This window comes from Corvus moneduloides, chromosome 3, assembly GCF_009650955.1.
Source record: "Corvus moneduloides isolate bCorMon1 chromosome 3, bCorMon1.pri, whole genome shotgun sequence".
Classification (NCBI taxonomy): Eukaryota; Metazoa; Chordata; class Aves; order Passeriformes; family Corvidae; genus Corvus; species Corvus moneduloides.
In genome coordinates this window covers 93,023,644-93,047,386 of record NC_045478.1, presented here as the reverse complement: position 1 = coordinate 93,047,386, position 23,743 = coordinate 93,023,644, and the positions used below count along the sequence as shown (strand labels likewise).

Here is a 23,743-nt window from a genome sequence, read left to right as displayed (position 1 = left end):
TTGTGTGCAAAAAGTCCTGCATTAGTACACTCACAGCCAGGGAATCATGCATCTGCATGTCTGGCTTAGGCATGGATGCACTTGGGCACACCACATTTAAATGAAAATTTGGAATCACTTTTCACAGTGCTGCCCCTAGGAATCACAGCAAGTCAATAGTCCCCCTTTTAAATGTCATGGAGAACCTAGAATGTTTAGCTTCACAGTATTTCTAAGCACAACCATTACATTACCATGTAATTTCTTATATTACCAACATTTTCCCTGTCTGGTTATGCTTTTTGGATACAGAGATTGCATAACCTACTAAAAGAAGCTCACAGGTTGAAGTGCCATGCTTGTAAACATGATGAAACTCATTTAAGAGACAGAATAAAATTCAACATTTAATCTACTTTGCCTGAAATTTGACGTGAGCATATGATTTATTCTATATAGTCCTTTTCTGTGCAATATTCTCAGAGATATGATACATACTATTTGTCATAATCATAAATGTTACCATTATTTTTTGTGTGTCAGTTCTGCAAAAGAAAGGCTCATTGCTACAATAGGAATTGTCATCAGATGTTATGTGTTCAAATCCTGTTGTTTCTCTCAGGTTTCTTATTACAATTTATTAGATCTATCTCTTTTACTAGGAGAGAGTTATGAAGACTGTCTTTAAACAGTAGATTGCTCACTGAGCAGCTTTGTATTGAACTCTGAAAATGTTATGCAACTTTTATTTTAATAAAGCCTCATATAACTGTATAGCTATATAATTTTAGATATGTCACAGTATTCAGGCCTGTGCAGCAGTTGTGGTCTAAAGAAGGCAGTGTGGTTTAGCAATTTGAACAAAGGACTGATTAAGAGTTCCAGGGCTCTGCAAAAGACTTGCTGTAAATCCTTGGAAGAGTTACGTGTCTTCTTTGTATCCCAATTTATCTGTCCATAAATTGGAGCTGCCATTAATGTGTTGCATATAAGCCATGAGAAGTCTGTTAGAGATCAGAACAGAACCTGGGAGGCCTTTTTCCCAGGCTTGTCATATAACCTCAGGCCAGTTGTGCTTCTTTGGGGGCTTTGCAAACTCATTGAAGTGCTTCTGCTTGAAGTTGAGAGGTCTTGTCTGTAAAAATATGGTTTACACTAAAATTCTCTGACTTAGCTGTATCTTCTGGTTTGGAGGAAGCCAGAGCCAGAAGAGTGAAGTGGACACTGAAATAAAGCCTTAGAATATAAATAAATCCAAAACAGTCCTCCTAATAACAGCAATTCTTTGTCTCCTGACTTTGTGGCCTAACGTCTGAGGCTCAAGGGGATATAAATACAACACTCTGTGCAATGACTAATTACTCAAAATTCTGTGCATCAGCAGAAGTGGGACTTGTGGTTGACTCTAATATTATCAAATGCCTTTGCTATTTAATAATCTTGTAGCCGTACATTATTTAGCACGCCGTTTGCACAAAGAACAGTGATTTTATTTCAGCTATCTCTCAACAAAGTAAAAATGCAGCTGGTAGTAAATGAAGCATTTGGCAGACAATGTGTCTGATGTACAGTTCTCTAACTTGCTAAGAAAAGAAAAATGTTAAATGTTTAACCTTTTCCTACCCAAGGATGTAACAAGGAGTAAACCTTTGTGGTTTTCCTTTTTCTCTTTTTCCCTAACCCTAAAACGTAGCTTTTTTCTTCTTTTTCTTTTTCTTTTTTTCTTTTTCTTTTTCTTTTTCTTTTTCTTTTTCTTTTTCTTTTTCTTTTTTTCCTTTTCCTTTTTCTTTCTCTTTCTCTTTTTTCTTTTTCTTTTCCTTTTTCTTTTTTTTTCTTTTTTCTTTTCCTTTTTCTTTTTTTTTCTTTTTTCTTTTCCTTTTTCTTCTTTTTTTTCTTCTTTTTTTTCTTTTTTCTTTTTTCTTTTTTCTTTTTTCCTTTTCTCTTTTTCAGTTCTTTTTTTTTTTTCCCTCATCTTCCCTCTCATTCTCAAGAAAAGAGAAGTTACTATCAGGCAAACATCCTATTTATCAGTAGAGTTTATTCACACACACCAACACAGAGTAATTATGCCCAGAGCTCTCATTAACATCCCACAAACCGACAGCATAATAGCTTCCTTTCTTTAACATGCAACCCAAATAGGTTAATAAGTAAGTTTAGTTCCAGTCATAGCCCACTTTCTGACTTAGCCTTCTGCATTCCCTCTTTTACAAATACGGCATCCATTGAATTTTGGAACAGAAAAACCATGAGGAATAAGTTAATCTGCCAGGCACTCCAGTCAGCGATCTGCACTGTAAGTCTAAATAAAGCTGCATCTATTATGTTCTGAAGTTCAGCTGAACTGTGAAAGGGCACATGACTGAAATCACTGCATGTGAGTTGACTCACAGTTAAATCTAGATGGGACTTGCTTGGTTCCTCAGGAGTTTCTGCTTCTGATTCAGGCCTTCTAAAGACACTTCAGTTTGTTAAGGCTTAGTCAGTGGCCTAAGTCTATACAGGTATCCAGTAACAAGAGGGATTGCAAGAGTAGCATCCCTCCGCACTGGCAGTCAACTGAGAAAGTGTAGAGCAAGCTGGATGCATCCTCTTTTCCCTTGGAGAGCAGAAAGCTATGTTATGCCCCTTGTACAAATTGGAAAAGTGGAACAAAAATGTTAGCTGGGTGCACTGAAGCACAAGCTAAAAATGTTCTGCTCCAAGTTATATGGGGAGTTGGAGTGATGAAGCCAAAAATGAAGCACAGGCATATATTGTCCCATGCTGCTCTCTTAACTTCTAGATAACATTGTCATGGAAGGAAACACTGTTTATCTGCCTAGTAACTGTCTATTTTAATCTGTAAGAACAAACAATGTAAACAAAATGAGCAAACAGAAGCAGGCTTGTACAGAACAATTTGCAGCCTTGTTTTCCAGTGGAAGATTCCATGGACCACCCAGGCTTTGCTCTAGTCCTTTTCTCAACCAGGGAGCATCTAATTAAATCCCTTTCCATTCCTGACTCTTAAGTGGAAGAGAGCCTACAGTCCTGTACAGTTTCTTTCCAGATGGAAATGCATAATTTAACAGAGATACAGCTGACAGGGAGAAGTGGGCCCAGAGCAGTATTAGCATTTGCCACAAATTGCATTAAATTACAAGGGGTACTTAATGAAGACATATTATAAAAAGAAGATTAAAGCCAATATTTAGTTTTTAAGCCCCTTCTAAGATTGTAGAGTGCCAGGCAACAAAAAAAACTCACAGTGAAACTACTTTAGTGATACCAAGAGTTTGGTTTAGCTACACATTATCAGTAACAAGTCATGACACTGTGTCCAGTTGTGTCCTACAGCTTTATTCCATATACATGTATACATATACAAAAAGTTGCTAAGCATCTTACATTATTTGCTACGTGGGTACTTACAACATTAAGAAAGTACTATTCAGACTGCTGATTTGTAGATAGGGAACAAAGCATGCAGACACTGGCTTGTCAGTGGCAAGTGAACCTGTTTCCCTTGTTTAACCATGACTTGTTCTCTATGCTTCTCTTAAAAAAAAAAAAAATAGGACTGGAGGAAAATTTTTGTCAGGCTATCAGCTGTCTCATTTTTAGAACTGGACATCATTGTAAATGTCCACATAAAGGAGAAAGTACATAGAAAGGCAGAGTTGCTTTGCATTGGATGCTCCTCCTCAAAGAGACTGTAGGGAGTTTATGGAAATATGGTACGAGGACAAGTGCTTTGGCTCCACTACTGGCATACTGAGAAATAGTCCAGTTTGGAAATTAACCCAGTTGATTATTATTCTGGACATAGAAAGGTAGGGTTGATGGCAGCATATAGGTAGCAACTCAAATGTTTTGTATGTGGGCCAGAACGCATGAATGATACCACATCCAACATCTGCACCTGAGAATATAATCCGATGAGGTCTAGAGAGGCTGAGTTCAGAAATATCTTTGTGCTATTTCACTTCTGGGATGCTTTAGTGAATGAAACAATGGTATCATTTATGCAGGTTGAGAGCAGAGTAGGAAATTACTTTTATTGCTTCTCTTGGGCTAACTGTGTTGTACAACACGAGTGAAAATCATTGCAGCAAAACATGCTGCATCCCTTTTTTGATTTGCTCTCCTCCTCTTGACTTTATGATGAGTCCAGTTCAGGGTCTCCTCCAAGAGGATGCTCAGTCCTGGTATGTAGCTCACCCTGTGTCGGAGCAGATCCTGGGCTGCCAGTGCATGCACACGAGGCAGTGCCAGTTGTAATGGTAGATAGCACTTCACGATATCTGTGTTGCAGAAAGGATGAAGAGGAAGGAAGACCAACTGTGTGCAGCCATCCCTTCTAATGAAATTCCTGCAGTTAAAAATAGCTAGTGGAAGCTGGCGCTTCTGGCACATCCAGAGCGTCACCTTCCCAAGTATCTTTTTCTGGCCTGAGCTGTAGGAAGTTGCAAATGCAATCCGCTGTGTAATAGTGCAGCATATTCTTGGCCAAACTCCTCATCATTTTTTTTCCTCTTCATGGTTAGCTAACAAATGTCATATGCCTCCCTTTCTTCTTTAAAACTATTCTCTGCAGAACCAGGTATCATCCAGGCTGTTGTGGAACATAACTTACTCTTCTCAGTTTCTTCCCATCAGTTCTGGCTGTGGTGAGAGAGAAGGCAAACCTGGCTCTGGAGCCCCTCATCTGCCTAGTTGCTCAGAAATGCCAACTGCAGTAATGATGATATTGAACAATATCAGATTTCATTATTTTCCCCAACAGAGTTTTCAATGCCAAGTAATTTTGGTCACTAAAGAAACCAGAAAGGTTTGAGTTGGATTGGTGATATTGCATAATTAGGTTTTCAAAAGAACAAGAACAGAGAAATGAGAACAGTGGGGAAATCAGGCTTCTTTTGCAAATTCTAACCACAGAAAATGCCAGAAGTTGTATTTCTTATCAAGAATAAAGGAGTTAATCTTTAGTTGCCTGTCCCATGGACAGAATACATTTTAAAACTTTCATTAGACAAATGGAAGGAAGCTAAAACTCTTAAGTTTTGGTGACAGGTAGCAGTAACCTATAGGAATGTCTTTAATAGCAATTTTTAAGTTGAGTGTACTGATTCTGCCACTTTTCTCAGGGTTTTCTTCTGTGTCTGTGTGTTCCAAGGTAGATATACAGACATAAAACCAGCTATAGAACAAATCATCTGTAGAAAAGCAGATTCCTGAATTTTGGCAGCAAAGTTTGTCAGCTACCCAAATGTCTATAAGGAGTATTTTTAAAATTCATTTCAAAGCACAAATAGACACAGAAATACAGGAAAAAAGTGAGGAAGTTCTCTGGAAGCTCATGCCTCATTGCTGGTATCTGTGATTTTGTTGCTGAAATCATTAAGCAGGCAGTGTGTTTCTTGGAAAGATCCATTTTACAGGCAATCTCACAGAGAATGCCCTTCTGTCAGAAGCAGTGCCTTGGTGGTCACCTACTGCTGAAGACCATGAGTGAGGTGTCAGAGGGAGCCCTGTTTTCTGCATTCCTGCCCCACAGGTTAAGGACAAGAGAATGAGTGGGTAGCAGAGAACAATACTGTTGAGCAGAGCAGCAGTTCTGGCTTGTAAGGCACATCTAACTGAAATTCAAGAGAGGAGATACAGCTTGAGTAGTCATCGAAACGATTACACAAACTCCGTTGGAAAAAGAATGCAGGGAGCTGGCAAGGGGACGAAGCTGGGGAGAGCTCAGACAAAAAACCTCCTGAAGTTTGGTGGGTTTTTTTTCCCTTCCAGGATGTGTAGTTCATGGGTAGGCAGATGCAGTGGCCAGCCAACAAAGGCTAGATGCTGTGGTTTTGAAAGAGGCACTCGAGCATATGGAGCTTTCGTGCAAAAAAAAGAATGTTATTTTGATCAATTCCAGGCGAGATGGCAGTTGTGTCATTCTGAGTGCTTCTCCTCAGATTAGATGGGATCACTAAGAGTCCTTTGGCATTTTCAGTCTGAGAGGAAAAAACCACATGTGGCTAGTGAAATTGCCCAGCACAGAGATTTCCTTCTTCTTATTTAACTGTTAGATTATGGGTTCCTGAAGCCGTGTCAGGCTCATGTGTGATACTGGGTGACACAGTTAGTGACATTTTGGCCAGTTCTCTCCTGGTTGGGGAGGGAAACCCGCTGCCAGAATTTCCAGTGTACTATCAAAATACCATTATGTATTTTGGGCAGAGTTTTGGCTGTAGTTTCATTTCATCATTAAATGATATTTGTGAATTAACACATAAGCATGAGCATTGTTGGGACGAAAGCACAATTTGGCACAAGTGTGACATGAATAATGAAAAGAGTGAAGTACTGCTCAAGGAAATGAGATAAGTGAAGCTTTTGATTAGAGTAGGAGAGTAGCTACATGTTGTTGAGGCTTGATAAACCAGTTTGAGAAGTACAAATCAACCTTCTGAGGAGCTGCTATATTTAGCACCAGGTTTCAACCACGACTCTTGATTCTGTGCAAGTTTAAATTTTGGGAAAAGTAGATACAGCTCCTATAGCATGTTCAACTGAAAGTCCATCTTCTGTCTATTAGTGGTGATGTCTGCGCGCTTCCCTGTTGTTGACACATTGTGGTTTGTAGGCTGTACTTTGCAAGAGTGCCACTGGAGAGCTTTGTGTTCAGATGAAGTGTAATGAGAATTTTCCAGTGCTGCATTTTGTATGTCATACATTTTTTATTTGCACCACAGGGGGAAAAAAAATAGTGTGGAGGGTTTTTTCTGCTGTTTCTGAGTTTCTGTGTGAGGTATGAACTTCCAGATCAAATGAAAGGAGGTCACAGATCAAAGCTCAAGAGTGGAACCAGGGAAGAAGCAGGTAATGAAGGCAGAAGTAAACTCAGTCTTAAACAGAAAATTTACACAGAAGTGTATTCCAAATTGAAAAATTCCATGCCAATGTATCTATTGTTCTGGCAGTGTTGGAATCACAGTAGTGGTGAATTATTTGGTTGACAGGAATCTCACAGGTTCAGCAACATTGATCCATTGTTTTTAGAATGGTATATGGAGCTCCTGGTTCAGTGCTCTTACTCCATTGTGTAAGAAAGAAATAAATTCGTCACCTCTCATTAATGCTGTCTGGAGTTGAAAGGAGTTTATATGAGCATCATCACACTGAATTGTTTCAATGATTCAGAAAACTGAGTGCTCCCTGTGGGTGGATACTTTGTTGGCTTTCTGGGGTTAGACTAACAGTTTACTACACAGAATAACTCAGTTCTCCAGTGCTTAGCAGTATACTGGAATATTATCATCCCGGAAAATGAAGCTCTCCTGCGACCTTTCCCAGACTTCTTCAGTGTGCACTAAGAGAAAGCAGTCACCTCAAAGACGCTTTGCAGTATTTTTCTTGTAAACAGTGAGGTGGGAGCTCCTCTGTTCTCATCCTGATTGAGTCCAAGCAGAGCTGTGAAGGTCCACTTACTTATTTTGCATATCTCAGATTTAGGGTTCCCAAGCAGTGCCTCACTTTCAAAGGATGGGTAGCTCATGTGACTCCTGTTAGTCCATGAAAGATCTGGAGCTTTGGATTCAGCCCACAGATGTCTCAAAGTGGGTGTTCTTAACATCCTTGATCTTAAGTTGGGTTAATTTCCCATCATATGAAATGAGAGCACTATTACCTGCCTTCAAAGTAGATGCTGTATATGGGCTTTGAAATGTAAAGCAGATACTTTCATCTGTGCTTTTTAGATGACATACAAATTAAAAATTGCAGAGTTGTGAATGTTGTATGTTTTATTTCCAACATTCACCACAAACCAAACATTTCAGGGGAATTCATGCATCTGTAATGCTTGTCACTGATCTTTTTAGAAACAGTGCATAACTTAATGTAGTAGGATGTTTCAGAAAGGAAAGAAATTGCATGCAGGAGGCCTTGTATTGAGATTAATCTCTCAGGAATGCAGGGGGTTAACGGTCAGGCTGATTAATCACTGTTAATGACCCATCAGGAAATCTGTGAGGAAGTGGGTAAAAATTCCTGATGGCTGATGTGAAGCATTGTGTGGTATGCTTTGGTTTTGATGTTTCCCAACTGATAGTCTACACTGGGTGTAGTTTAGTTACCTCTAAGTTCCCAGACCATGTGAAGGACCCAATGATATGATGGCCTTGTTCAACTGGAGTAAGTGAACAAGAAATTTTCCCCATTCATGGCTGTGCAAGTACATCACAACATAAATGCAAGAAAGTCAGGGATTGCTCCTTCCCACAGCTTCCCAGAGCAGAGTCTGGTAAAGATACAGAAAGGAAGTGTGACCATTCCCTCAATCCTCCGGACAGAGCCCGCAGAGTACAGGGAGAAGAGTGGAACAGGCAGCTTTCCCTGTATGGACAAGGAGCCAGAGTATTAAGACTTGGATACACAACTGAGTTAATGAATTGCCTGGTGTTGACTGAGGGCGAGGTTCCACAGTTGGCTCAAGCTGATCCAAGACCATGCTGAGAGGAGTGTTTCTAACGTCTTTCTCCTTTGCTGTGGACTAACTGTCATGTGGTAATACAGCAACTTGCTGATCTGGGCGGAAACTATTGTTTCTTGGTCAGTGTTGGCTGGCCCAGTTGTCAGAAGGATCAGAGAACTGATCTGCTTCACTGCTTGGCCACACAAGTACTAAATCTGATGTAGGGGAGGGCGTGGGAACATGAGACAAGGATAAAAACATGAGTGGGGACTGAGCCTTTCAGCAGAGCATAACCATGGATCGGCTTAAGCCTATTATGAAACTGCAGTCTGAATCACTGGAATTAAGAGTGCACTGTCAACCTACAGGGAATGCAAATTAAAATGTGTTAGCTTACACCTCCTGCCGTTGTTAAACACTGGCTGAGCCCAGCCATTCTGCACGTGGCTGGGAGGAAGGAGCTCTGATGGGGCAGCGTCCTAGTAGGTCCCCAAACCGCATCAGACAGCATCAGGGCTGTGTGGGGAATGCAGAGGGGAAGAAGAAAGGAACAAACGAGCACCACTACCATGAGTCTCTCTATATATCTTCCTTTGGCTTAGGGTAACATCTACTTTTTCTTTGTGACAAGACTGCAGAAACACTCAGAGGACAGACTGAGCACAGTAATAGAGTTGAGGATCCAGACCCCAAGCTCTGGGGTACAGTGTGCTTTTCCTAGATCCTCTCCTTTATTTTCAACCGAAATACCTTTGCAGTGCTGTCTAGTCAGTACCAAAAGCCTAACTTAGACCTAGCAAGGCAAGCCCTGCTATTTGATTCAAGTTCATTTGGTTCTTATTGCTAAATTTGGTAGTTCCCAGTTAAGGACTTCTTATCATTTTGTTCTGGCTCAAAATTCCATGCAAAGATACAGGAATAACTGTGTTAGTGGGAAATCTCTTTGTAATTTTCAAATATTTCATGTTTTAGAGGTTTGTAACAAATGGTCTTCTCCTTTAAGCACAGCCGTGGAGAGCCACACCAGTATCTGCAGGGTGCCCTAGAAAGACAGCAATGCTTCCACACAGGATCAGCAACCCCAGACACTGTGGGAGTAGTCACCCTTGTTAGGCCTTGATCTGAGGAAATAGTTTGAAGATAGTCAAATTAGTTTAATTTCAGGAGAGTTTCGAGATAGTGAAGTTAGTTTAATTTAAAGATTATCTTAATTTAAACTGCCAAAATATCTTTCCAGTGAAACATGAGGAAATATGTGGGGAGGAAAATATTAACCTCCCAGAAAATAATTTTAAAAGCTATTCCACAGGCAAATAAATGCAGAAGTAAAAAAAACAGCCAGGAACATTTCCAGAAATAAATCATTCTCCATCACATAGAGGATAAACATGGGTTCTTTCAGGAAGAAGGAAATAATAAAAAACCAAAAGCTGTATAACTGATTCAGCCACTGTGAGTGGGGTTTTCATGGCAAGGTTTTGGTAGTGGGTGACTACAGGAATGGCTTCTGTGAGAAGCTGCTGGAAGCTTCCCCCATGTCCGATAGAGCCAATGCTCCAAGAGGGACCCACCACTGGCCAAGGCTGAGCCCTTCAGTGATGGTGGTAGCACCTCTGGGATAATGTAGGTAAGAAGGGGTAAAAATGCTGCTGTGCACCAACAGCTGGAGAGTGGGGTGAGAATGTGTGACAGAAGCAACTGTGCAGATACCAAGGGCAGTGCAGAAGGAGGGGGAGAAGGTGCTCCAGCTGCTGGAGCTGAGATTCCGCTGCAGCCTGTGGTGCAGCCCGTGGTGAGGCAGCTGTGCCCGTGCAGCCCATGGAGGACTATGGGGATGCAGAGATCCACCTGCAGCCTCTGGAGGAGACCCACGCCAGAGCAGGTGAATGTCCAAAGGAGGCTGTGACCCATGGGAAGCCCATGATGGAGCAGGGTCCTGGCAGGATCTATGGAAGAGGAGCCCACATGATGGTTTGCTGATAGAACTTGTGACTCTGTGAGGGACCCACACTGGAGCAACCTGTTCCTAAAGGAGTGAACCATGTGGAAAGGACCCACTCTGGGGCAGTTCATGAAGAACTGTAGCCTGTTGGAAGGACTCATGTTAGAGAATTTAATGAAGGACTCTCTCCTGTGGCAGGGACCCCTTGCAGGAGCAGGGGAAGAGTGTGAGGAGTCTTCCCCCTGAGGAGGAAGGAGCAGCAGAGACATGTGGTGAACTGACCACAAACCCCATTCCCTGTCACCCTGTGCTGCTGTGTGGGGAGGAGGTAGAGAAATTGGAAGTGAAATTAAGCTTGGGAAGAATAGAGGGTGGGGGGAAGGTGTTTTAAGGTTTGCTTTTACTTCTCATTATCCTACTCGGATCTGATTGGTAATAAGGGAATTTCCCCAAGTCAGGTCCATTTTACCTGTAATGGTGATTGCTCCCTGCCCTTATTCCAATCCACAAGCCTTTTGTTCTATTTTCTCTCTGGTGTCCATCCAGGGTCTCCCCACCACATGCTGTCACCAAAGGATATTTTACTCCCTGAGCATTTCAGCTGAAATCATCCCTTAGCTGAGACATAGACCCTAATGGCACAAGACTATCTGAATATATCCAAAGGCTGTAAATGTTTCTCCAGCTCCACTAGTAACCTTTCATCAAAGCACAGCCCAGGGATTCTTGTAGGGAGACGTAGGCTTTTCCCACTTCTGAGCAATGGATAGTGAGTGCCTTTGCTGACAGCTATTTTTGTGTTACATAGGGCTAATTTGCAGTTCGGGTACAGAGTAGGCAGAGGTACAGCAAGGAATGTTGAGCAGATGTGACAGAGTGATAACATCCTTGGCATAATCCAGTATCACACAGTTGTGGAGTGCTATAAATACAACAGGAATTCTCCAAGGCCCAATTCCTTCAACAGAGTTGGGCATCTCTACATTGCCATGGATGTAGACTGCACTAAATCAGTGTAATCCTCAGGCTTTGTTCATTTGTGCACTTTTGTGAATGCTCCTTGGAGACTATAAGCAGCATTGTGAGCAATGTTACTGACCACAGTAGCATGTTCCCAGTTACGGTTCTACATCATAATGCAGTTTTTGACAGCTTTTGGATTGATGTTTTAATTTATTCACTAAATGAAGAGTTTATCATTACAGGCAAAACATTTCTCTTGTACTGCTATACAACATCCTTTTCAGGTGTTTCTTTGGGCCTTGGTAACATGCTCTTACAATCTATTTAATGGAGTGAATCCATGTTAATAGCCAGACTGCACTAGGACTGCGACTTCTTAAAAATCACCGGAGAAAAGTTTTCTGAGGTTCAGTAACAATGTCGGGTTTCGGGAGCCAGAGCCCTCTCAATGTTCTTCCATGTTGCTGTTGCTCTTGCCCAGGACAGGCTGAGAGGGCGAAGGCTGAGCAAAAGATTGCTCTGGAACAAGGTGGTGCAGCTGCTGCCACTTTGTGAATTGTAGCTTTTGCCCTCTTGGCTGCCAAATTTTTTTGGTGAGCAAGTTATCTTATTGCATAAGTGAAATGCATCCTAATAGTCTGTGCATGATGGATTGAAAAAGGCTTTACGTGCTGGAAAGGCTGTTGAACAATATAGTTTCCACTTACAAAGCACTTTCCTTAAAAAGCTTCTCAGGGCAGCGTCGTATAAAAATAGTTATACTAAAGTTGTGAACCAGCTTCTGACAAATCAGGACTAACAAAAGCTAAGGTATAAATAGAAGTGTTTTCATGGGTCTTCTCTTCTCTAGAGGCACAGAATCTCAATCAGTGCGGGATTGTAAGAAACAAAAATGCCCTTTTCCAGACACACAGGAAAACAAGGACCTTACAGACTAGTGGCACAGAATATAAATAGGTTTTCAAAACTGCTTCAAAACCATAAAAGTTAGTCAAAACCATGACATTTATATTTAAGAATGAGCCACACCATATCAGACAATTTTTAAATCCAATTCTTTATTTTATTTCAAACAAACTAGCATCTCCTGCTTTACAGAAAGGTTAAATATGTTATACTTTCATAATTATGGAATGAATTGTCTCCAGGCACTCAAGGATATGAGGATTATCTCAAAGTGTGCAGTGTATTAGAATTCCCGGAAGACAAATGCTGAAGAATGTAAAATATTACATACTCTGTATTTATATTTTGTCAATGGGCACTCTCGTCTGGTCATTTTCAAATTCTTCTTTTTGTGAAGTAAGTTAGAATTATTTTTCTTAGAGCAGGTTTTGAAACAGCTAAATGTAAATCTGCTATTTGCTATTCCAGTGTTTGTGTAATCTTGATTTTACTCTGAGCCTATTTCTTCTAGTACTCTGTGCCAACCTTTTCTGAATCTACCAAACCCAATGTAGTTTAATCCACAACACCAAAGAAGGAAGGTCTCTTTCTGTAAGCCGGATATAGTCCTTACTGCAGTTAACCTTGCATCTGAATCAGTTCTGCTATTGCTCTTTTAGTCATGTTTGACCAGTCATGTCTGCACAGACCAGAAGCAAGGCTGAGCAGGGTATCTACATAATCAATTTGATGCATGATGCTGTTCTTAGTGCAGCAGCTCCTGTATTGAAAACACCCCCTCCACAAAACGTTCACTTACCAACAGCTGAATTTATGATACCCTTCAGGTCTGTAATAGCTAGGCTTTGCAGATACTGACTGCTTCAGTCTATGCATGGGAAGTGAGGATTTCAGCAGAAGTTTACTGGCATCAAATCCTTCAGTATATTCTCCAATCACCCTGTAATCTTTTCTCTTGCAAAAAAATGCTAGGGGGCCTTTTTCGATTCTGGATGGGAGTCTGCTGTTCTCTCCCTTTTCTGCTTTCAGAGCCATTTATCATTGTTCAGCCACACTAAAGGGGAGATCTCCAACCATCTCACAACCTCAGAGTGTCACGCACGAGCAGGGAGCCACAGGAACATTGCAGGGAGAACGTACACTCCATCTCACTGGCATAGGAACTAAGACCTGTGTGACACGTGGTTAGTCGTTTTTGTTCCAATAGCCAACAGTGCAGCAATTATTAAAAAAAGTCAGACAGACAGTATTCTGCTCCATGCTGCTGCCAGGTAATAGTTTATGCTATTTGACACCAGATATTCTGAGTATTACTCATTAAAATATTTGGCTACTTCCATTTCCCAGTGATCACTGAAAACAATGTTCTTCCTGCTAGAGCTACAGCAGAACAGATCTGCATGCTGAAATCCTACTCCTGTCTATAACAACAGCACCAAAATAGCTTTAATAATTAATCATGCACTGATTAGATTACGAACTCTGAGATGGGATGGAGATTTTTGTATTATGCATCAGACAAAAGGCACTGGCAATGCTTAACTAGCAGTCACCTGCTCCTGCTCCACCTGCCATTGTGGGAGCACTCCGGAAACCAGAAGGGAGACAAAGGCCCAACAGAAATTGATAAAAACCTTCACCTGCCCTTGGTATGTTCAGGAACACAGAACTGTTGAAACAGGTGCTGCTACAGCTGCATGCAGGGGCACTGCTTCGCTTATTAACTTGTCATTTGCCAGGCCATGCTCTCCATTGTATCCTGATGGAAGAGAGCATTCAAACGCCAGGCCAAGCAAGAGTTAAGCAGGGAGTTTTCTGACTGGAAACACCAATTCAAACAGCCACTGTGCCATGGCTGGGCAAGGAGAGGCCAGGCCTGGGGTAGGGCCCCTATCCTGTGCTCACCCTTGTTAGTGTCGCTTGCAGTGTCCTCACTGCTCTGCCCTGTCAGGTGCTTGCAACATTAGAAACAAATTTCTGTGTAAGTGGCATTGTTTTGCTGGAATGATATTAAATGCAGCTGATTTCAGGGCAAGTATGAGTTTAAGACTGAGAAACACTAGTACTTGAAATTGGAAAATTACTTCCTAGTCTTAACTTCCAGTAGAAATTTTGCTGAGCTGTTTTAACAAAGTTTTTCCAGGCCCTTTGCTCTTGTCCCATGACTCTTGGGGCCTATTTATGACAACTAAAGAGGCAAAATCCCTCAGGGGAGATAGTCCATATGCTGGATCTGGAAGGAAATAAGATAATACTAGTGTGTCTAGTTTAATGCCTTCACTGGAACAAAAGTATGATTAAAAAAAAGGGACCTTAGGACCAGTTTTATGGTACCAACAAGAATTGGTATCAGTCTGGCCTTAGAAATCAAGCCAGTTTTAGGGAAGGAGGAGGAAAGAACACTGTAGACTGAAATGAGCAAATCAAGTTAAAAATGGCCATCAATCAAGTTAAATTTTGCCAGTTGTTGGGGACACTTCATAGTGCTGAACATCGCTAAACAACAGTTATTGTTAAAAAGCACTTGGGAGGTGAACAGCTGTCATTCCCTGTTGACCAGAGCACAGCCAGTGGTATCTGGGCAAGAGGGTCAGAGCAAGCTGGGGTGTCGCTGGTGCCCATGTGGGACAGATGTACTCCCTGCCTCCCTAGGGCTCCCACGGGGCAGGCAGGGCATGGCCTGGGAATGACGGGTAGCTCAAGAGGGCCATGGCTGCCAGAGCTCCAGGTGAATGCCACCCACTGTCCTCATCCCTCATGGTCAAACTCAGCACAGGTGACAAAGCTTGCCCCAGGAATAGGAGTGGTTTATGTGGTAGACACAATCATAGTTTTTAATGTCAGTGGGACCTTTTTTAATAAACAAAAGCTAAGTTCTGGAAGCATCAAACTGTATCACTCCGCAACTAGGAATTTACAGACACCACAAGCCACATGGCTTATTTTTTTTCCCCCTTTTCTCTGCCCCTTCTACCACTGACCTTTATGAAAAACAGAAGTTAAATAAGAGAAAAATAGCTTTAATGAAAACATCCAGGTTGAGAAATCAAAATCGGACACTCCAACAACAGGAAGTTTTCAACAGCAGTGTTTATAACAGCATCTTGCTGAACTGTGGCACGCTTTGCTTTTTCTTTAAGTTTTAAGCCATAATGTGCACCTTGACTCAAGAGCTGGGCACAAGGATAGTATTGTGGCATTAGTTTAACTTTGCAGAATTTCCTAGGCATAGAAAAGTGAATTGAACTCAACCACGGAACAATTTCCTGACCCCTGCAATCAGTGCTACAACTTGTGTCTTTCCTGTAAAGGCATCTGAATTGTTTCCCTGTGCAAATACACTTCAGCTTGTTTGTTATTTTATTCTAGGGTGCTGGAGACAGTTTTGTGGGAGCACTAGCCTTCTACCTGGCTCACTATCCCAAGTTATCCATGGAGGAAATGATCAGGAAGTCTAACTGCGTCGCATCAGTGAGTGTCCAGGCACCGGGGACACAATCTTCATATCCTTACAGGAAGGACTTGCCTCAGGACCTTTTCTAATTGATTGTCTAGCTCACTGTACTGATTTTATCTCATACCAGACAGCATTATTCTCCTGACTGCACTGAGGTTCTCCTCTGCTGATTGGAAAGGCCAGGAGAGTCTCTTTGCTTCTTATTTCAGGAATCCTGTGTATTCCTGTTCTACAGCAGTAAGATGGGGTGGGGGTGGTGGGTCTTTCAAACAGAGCACAGCAAGTCTCTCTGGCCCCACACAGCCCTGAGCTTGTGGTCATCCCACACAGTGCGCTCTACTACATGAAGTTTACAACAAAACACCCGGAAGGTATTGGGCTCTTGGCAGTATTTTTACTTGATTTTATCAGAACTTCTGATGTGAAATGGCAGCACATGAAGCAGAGCATCAGCTTTGAGACTGGAACTTCAGCGCTCAAACACCAGGGCCATTGTCTGGCTCACAACAAAGCCTGTATATCAAACTTGGGCCCACCTGTGCCCACGTGCCTCAGGTGTGGCACTGCACTCTGTGCTTCCCCACACTCAGGAGGGTCCCTCCAACTGCAAATAGGACAGGACTGCTACGGAGGTAGACCTTGAAAAATGTTTCTAGCCATCTTGCTCTAAACACAGGCAAGCTAATTACAGAAAAAAACCCCTCACATCGGAGAACTACCTTGTCTGTTTCCTTCATGTTTGACAAAAACCCAGGAGTGAAAAATCCATCCTACTAACCTGGCTGAAAATAATACAGCCCTTTTAACCATGGTAATAGCTTATCCAAAAACTCATCTAGGTTCCCATTACTTCTTTCCTCAGAAGGAGCTGGTGCAACATTACCCCTCCAAGTAATGACACCAGCTCGTGGTCACTACTGTCGCATCTGTGGCTGGTAGGTTAGAAAAACTTGCAATCCTGCCATTGAATTCCTGCTGTGGAAAATGTTAATTTTTATTGCTTTATAAAACAATAGTTCCTTTGAAGATTACAGCCTCTTTCACAATAGAAAACACAGACAATGGGATTTGCTATTTAATTTTTTTAAATCGAGCACTGTAAAAATAACTCAAAAGATAAATAAATGTTACTGTGATGATCTATGTCCAGACATCTCTCTCTACATTGTTTTATTCACAATGGCCTTCAAATCACAGGAGACGGTTGATCCCAGTTCATTTCCTCTCTTTTCAGCCCATGTTGCTGGATTTCTGAATCAGTGTTCACCCTGTCCTCCCCCAGACCATCCTCTCCTCATGTATAAATCAAGTCCAAGTCATTGTTCACACAGAGCGGATTTTTCTCTTCTCTGTGAAGAGGACACGTTGTTTTGCTACAGGGGAAAAAAAAAAAAGAGGAAAAAAGAATCCGTTAAGAAGCCTGAAGTGTTAAAATTCAATTCAGCCAGCCCACGTTCCTTTTCTCCTGGCTTGCCTTCACTGCTTAAATGAGTGTGGAGCAACTGACTGGCACAGCACTGTTGTTAACCAACTCTTCAAGGAGTTTAGTGGTGCTTTCACTTTACACATGTAATTTTTAGTTCCTAAGATGTCCACTTTACCTCTGTGAGAATAAGTATCAGGATGCAAGTGACTGAAAACATTCAACAGCTGCTCTGTGTGACTATTCTGAGTCACAGCTGCTCGATGTTGGGACAAAATAGGTTCTTTCTGCTTTTTACTACTCTTCAACTGCAGAGCCCAAACAACTACAGATGATGAGCTGGATCTAGTCAGCCTCACAGGCTGACTGAGAAGTTAACCAATTGTCCTGTTGGATCTCTCAACAAGGCACAAACTGGCCCTGTCCACCCCAATGCCTGATGCAGGTGTTTGCAAAGTCACTACAGGTTAAGCATAGTCAATACATTAATAAAACCCAAAAATTACAAAATAATCAAAGCAAAGCTTTACAATGCCATTTGAAAATCAACACTTGTTTGGTTGAATTTCATTACATGAATTCCATTGAAAAGCTACGCAAGAGCAATCCACACAACAACAAAATCGCTTCTTCCACATAAAAGTTTCGTTTTAAGAAATACTGGAGATTACTACAGATTCTGTTGCTGCAGTTGGGAGGTAGTGAAACTTGGGCAAAGCCTGCCACTACTTCACTAAAAAGCTTCATTCTGCGGACGTCCCAGGTTTCTGAGAAAGTACAAAACATAAGGTGAAAACACATGCCAAGTGAAAATGCTTCCTAACATATTCCTGATGTGAGTTGTTATCTAGACTCAAATTTACTTCCCTTCACACATGCAACACTTTCTCACATCAATTTCTCACTTGTGTTCTACTACAGGCTACAAAGATCAGAGCTTTCTTCGGCAACCTACTACATGTTCTGTCTGAGTTCTTCTCTTTCTTCACTTCCCTAAAAGTTGCAAAGCTTCTGGAGGATCACTCTGCACGATGTTTCAATGCAATAATTTATTTTTCTTATTCAAGAAAATAGTCCCAGAGATCTCTGATTCCCCTTCTGTGTGGAATTCAAAAAGAAAGCCACAGCCTCTGTCACCTTTGATGACAGCATATTGCTTCTCTGGTGGTTTCTCTCACCTCTCAGAGCTCCTGTACTGTTAGCTCTGAGAATGAAAAGGTAGTCCTCTAACAAGAATATAAAATTTTAAGAAAAAATAAGCTTGAGTCATGTAACTACTGTCCATGCATTATGTACTTAGAGCTGCTTAATAAATTTCTTATATTCTGTAACTTTAAATAAGCCTTTTTTGCATTAGCTCCACCATGTTATTTCTGACATAGTTTGGTTTAAATTCTAAGTTTACCCAAATTAAGCTTTTTAATATTAAATTCAGCTTTTTAATGTTAACTACAGAAACTTGAACCCTTAGTCACCTTTCAAAAAGCTGGGTGAGCAAAAGGCAGTTTGGCAAGTGCTATAACCTGTCCAACAAATCAGATTCTTAAACTGAGAATATCTGCAAGGACCAGGGGAACATAAAAGAATCCACTAACTGTCATCTGGAGAGTGATAATCATTTGTGGAACGGGAAGAATTTGTGCCTATTTCTTTAGAAGAAAAAGTCCATTTTGTAAGAGATGGTTAAAATTTCTGGTCTAGAGCTCCCACGGCAGCTGAACAGAACACTTCTGTTGATGTGTACTTTGTGCCTGCTTGTTGGAGGTAGCACAGTCTAGCAAACCACACAAAGAAACAGAATGAAAGAACTCCTGTGTCACTTGACTTCGCCAGTGACATGTGGCATGGCTGTCATCAAAGTCTCTGATGTGTCAGGCAAGTTATTGCTTTGTTTCACTGCCACAATCTGCAAAATGAGGGTAACATTTACTTCCCACTGGAATGTCATGAAGAACAGCAACAATACAGTCATTTGAGTATGAAACATGTTATGACATATTCTGCTTAGATGGGAAAAATCCTGTTGCATTCAAATCTTTTCCCCCCCCAGAGTCAGAGAAGCTTATACAAAGCATGCTGACTTCTTCCCCAAGTTCTTACCGATGGGATCGTATCTCAGTAAGACCAGTTTTTCCTGCAGTCGGAGTCTCCTGATGTTGAAACAGTAGCCTGTCTCCGCAGCGCTCTTCATCCTCACCAGAATGTATCTAAAGTCACAAGGGACGTCTCTGTGTCAGTGCACAGGCATTTAGTGAGGGCCCACATCTGCCAGGGCACTGGCCAATGGACAAGCTTTCAGCATACACAGTTTGGCACAGTCACATAAGACACTTCATTTCAACTTCAGTGATGGGAGAATGAAAACTCTGTATGCTTAACTTTTAACACAGACAAACACTAAACCATAAGCTCCAGCATCAAGCTTAGGTAAATAACTCCTCAACAGGATACAAGCCTAGAGAAAAGTGAGGTAGGAGGAATAAAAACAAGAAAAAAAGAAATGAGGAAAATCAGCATATGATTGAGTCACTATGGCTTAAAAGCTAATGGCAAGAGAGGAAGGATGATGGTCATTAAAGATGTTCAGGCTGTAGATAACACTGTATCGCAGACTATCACTTCCTCATGCAGAGAGGAAGCTAAGCAGATAGGCATGCAAAGCTAAGCTAAGATAGCTAAGCTAAGAGGCATGCAAAAGGGAAGCAGAACCCCTTGGCACCATCCGTCCTGCTAGAGATACAGAGCTTGATGTTAACCCAGCCACGGGAACCCCCTTCCCTACTGGAGGGCTCTCGGTTTGCGGGGCAGGCTGGCAGCAACTGTGGTGTCCTGGGAGCAGGAGACTGAGGAAGCTGCTCCAAGCCCCCAGTCTGGAAGTATGCAAGATCCAAGCAACTTCCCAGACAGAGAGCATCTTCTGAAAGTTTCAAAAGAAACGTTATTAACCCCTTTAACCAGTCTGTAAATTACGTCTTTCTCTTCCATTTCAATGAAGAAATGGATACACCTCTGCATGTGGGCATTCAGTTCACTTTTTCATTTGCCTTTATTTTCCTGTTTCTAACACAAAATGGTCTGTCAAAATTAACCCATTCTTCCTCACTTGTGCAGCTCTGACCAGTGTAACTTCCTTAAGCTCTTCCTTTTCAGCTTTGCAATCGAATTTGAGTTCAAATAAAGACACTGGATTCCTGCAGACAACTGACCAAGGATATTCTTGGGATTATCCCTCTCCTGTACACTACTGCAGGTGTGCTGTGAAGCACCAGTAACCACAAAGACTCCTTTCCCTATACCTCACTCACTTCCTCAAAGCCTCTGTGCAATTTCCCCTTTCTGGGGGAATCAGTGGCATCAGTGTGACCAGGCCTTGAAATTCTTGTGCACTACACATTTGAGGCCAAGCCTATTCTGAACAATACACCTCGTTAAAAAGAATTACTCCCCTGTGAAGAAATGGAAGAAGGAGCAGAGGCAGAAAACAAGACTGGAAAGCTGTTGGGGCACAGGAAGAAACCCAAGGGGGGTAGAGAAGGATAAATAATATAAGAACATATTGCTGAAGTGAATATGGGACTGTAAAAGAACAGAGAAAGAAACATCGGGATAAAAAACAGAATAAAATGAAATGAAATAAAATAAAATTGAGCGTGTGGTAGAAATCCCTACATTAACATTAGTAACACCATTTTAAAAAAGCTCCTTTTTCACCTTGCAGAAATCTCCCGCTTTGCTCTGTTTGTTTTTATGAACAGGTAACAGTAGAATGATGAGTGTCAAACTGCTCTCTGTCAGGCACATACTTGGGAAGCGCTTTTCTTAATTTAAAAGCCTGACAATTGTGCAGAAATTCTGTAAACTGAAGAATCTGCTCAAATGTGGCAAGAGGCTGGTCCTGGCTCTATAGGGGGCAGATTCTTAAAAAAACCAAAATACAGAAAATGTACCAAAGATCCCGGGCCTGTGGGGTACCAAATATAATACACTCACACAGAATGCAACTTCTGGGAATGGGAAGACAGGAATGTGTTCACATAAATGTACCAGTTTAGCCTCTTGGATTTGTCTAGCTAATTTTCTTACAAACAGCATTTTGGATCCAAGTCAGTTTCTCAACATGATCTTGTCTCCTTGTGCCCACACTGTAAGAGTACTGGTGTGCTCAAAGTACATATTCCTTCCTTTCCAACCCTTAACACACCATCAGCTTTCTTTACAGGTCAGAGGACTATGACTAATTTTCTTCCAGAGCCCACGAACATCTCTGCTGAGCTGGACTACAGAGCAAGCTAAGATGCCCAGAGCCCTAACTGCACCCTGTCCACTCCTCACATATAAACACAGGAATGTGCTAAACTGAGGAAGTGTTCTGCACTCTGGCTATGGGAAAGCTTCAGAGCACCTGCCCAAAGTCCACGCCACAGACAACAAAGATCCACGCTGTACCTCAGTTTCCTCTTCTCAGCTAAAAAGGTATGACAAGTGAACAACAGGAAGAGTATGTGGATCGTTTACAGCCTCTAATCACAGAACACAGAGGTGTGCCTCCCCCTGTGCAGGGCGCTTTGGAGATTACAGCTGAGCTCAGTGTGACAGCCCATAGGACAAAACCTGCCTTTGCTACCCATGAACACCCATGGGAGGAGTTTCCCACCATTCTGGTACTTACCTGTGAGAAGACACATATACAGAATGGGTGAGAGGAGGCAGCTAGACTCAAGGATTGCAATTCTCTCGGGTATATTAAAAAGATCTAGAGAAGCTTAACATTTTGCAAAGATATAACATACCAGCAATCAAAAACTGGTGAGGAAAACATCACTTACTTAGATTTGCTCTTGGCCACTGGGGATTTTTGCCACATGGAGAAAAACAGAAGAAAAGTTAACATTTTATCTTGTTTCCTTTTATGCAGTAAATAAAGATTAAGTGTTTTCCACTGCCTGACTTTGCTAAAGCCCCAGAGAGATAGTGCAAAGAGATTTACTGTCACGCTAAAGCATCACTCATTCTTGCAAGTGCTGTTAGTTCCCTGCTCTTTCTGCCATCATAGCACCTTTGTAAGTGTCTGTGCAAATGCAGTGCCCAGCGTGACAGGCTGCACTTGCTGCAGCCTCCAGATGTTCTCAGTGAGTTTTCAGCTTCAGTGCTGAGTATGAATTCTCTGGGTAAATGTGAAGTTAAGACAGGTGTGAGCAGCACTGCTGGTGCAAACTGCAGTCCCAGTCTCCCCGACTTGTTTCCACCCACTCCTGCTTCGGCTCCTGCTCTGGTGCCAACACAGGGGTTTGCATGGCCACAGGTGCAGAGCGGGGAGCCCTTCTCAGCCGAGCCCGACCTTCCCACGAGGCTGCTTTTGGGTTCGCTGCTCTCACCCGCAGCATAGCATGAAACAGGCTGAATTCTTTTTCTGTCAGCTCACTGAATTTAAAGTAATCATACCTCTGCAGCACAAATGCAAAACCCCACTAAAAAAAAAAAAAAAAGAAAGCTCATCTATATTGTGTCTGCGCAAGTCTTGCTGAGGTCACCCTGAGCTTCCTCCGGGGCACGCCGGGAGGCCCCGCGGCCGAAGGAGGGGAAGGGCCGGGAAGGGCCGGGAAGGGCCGGGAAGGGCCGGGAAGGTCCCGCCGCCGCCGCCGGGGCGCGCGCCCGTGCGCCCGCCCCCACAGCCGCCCCCGCGGCCGCCGCCGCCGCCCGGCCCCGCCGCGCCCGCGCCACTCACGGGCCGCCGCCGTCAGGAACATCGCGCCGGGCCCGCAGCCACCGCCCCGCCCCTTCCGCCGCCACAACCGCGTCCGGGGCGCGGGGCCGGGCGGGCAGGGCCGGGCCGCCCGGGGGGCGGGGCCGCCGGCGCTGCCGTGCCCGTGCCCAGTGCCAGGGGGCCAGGCGTGGGGAGTCCCGAATGCTGTTCTGGCGGCCAGAAGAGACAGCAGTAGCCTGGGCTGCATCCAGCACAACCTGTGGCCAGCAGGTCGAGGGAGGTGGTCCTGCCCCTCCGCTCAGCCCTCGGGAGGCCACATGTGGAGTGCTGTGTCCAGTTTCTGTGCTCTCACTACAGAAGAGGACTTGGAGCTATTGGACAGTATCCAGTGGAGGGCAACAAAGGGGCTGGAACATCTCTTACAAGGAAAGGCTGAGGGAGCTGGGCCTGTTTAATCTAGAGAAGAGAAAACTGAGAGGGGATCTCACTAGTGCATGTAAATACTCAAAGGTGGGTGCCGAGAGGATGGTGCCTAGTGACAGGACAAGGAGCAGTGGCCATAAACTAAAACACAAGAAGTTCCACCTCAACATGAGGAAGAATTTCTTTACATTGAGTGTGTCAGAGCACTGGAACAGGCTGCCCAGGGACGTTGTGGAGTCTTCCTCTCTGGAGACATTTAAAGGTGCATTCCTGAGTGATCTGCTCTAGGTGACCCTGCCTTGGCAGGGGGGTTGGACTAAATGATTCCCAGAGGTCCTTTCCATCCCTAACAATTCTGTGATTCTGTGATGTCCCCATGCAGGCCTATCCAGGCACGTGCCGACAGCCCATCCATGTGTCTGGCACTCGCTCACGGCAGCAGGGCCAGTGCAGACGGGGACATGCCCGGCTGTGATGGCCCCCCAGCCTGTGCCCCC

The 23,743-nt window shown here is 43.0% G+C and overlaps 2 protein-coding genes across 3 annotated transcripts in view; one reads left to right on the top strand and one right to left on the bottom strand.

Annotated features, from left to right (window-relative positions):
* Positions 1–16,843, top strand: part of RBKS (ribokinase) — a 71,684-nt gene extending 54,841 nt beyond the window's left edge. For both annotated transcript variants that reach the window (XM_032102786.1, XM_032102785.1), the window contains one exon: positions 15,609–16,843. In XM_032102786.1, the coding sequence (XP_031958677.1) occupies positions 15,609–15,782 (174 nt within the window). In that variant the 3' untranslated portion in view covers positions 15,783–16,843. The remainder of the gene's footprint in view (positions 1–15,608) is intronic.
* Positions 16,717–22,907, bottom strand: MRPL33 (mitochondrial ribosomal protein L33). The gene is made up of 4 exons (XM_032102794.1): positions 22,845–22,907; positions 21,946–21,964; positions 19,220–19,326; positions 16,717–17,069 (listed from the first exon to the last, which is right to left on the bottom strand). Exons 1-4 carry the CDS (start codon positions 22,864–22,866, stop codon positions 17,020–17,022), a joined length of 198 nt encoding a protein of 65 aa, XP_031958685.1. The 5' UTR covers positions 22,867–22,907; the 3' UTR covers positions 16,717–17,019.
* Between the last annotated feature and the right edge of the window lie 836 nt (positions 22,908–23,743).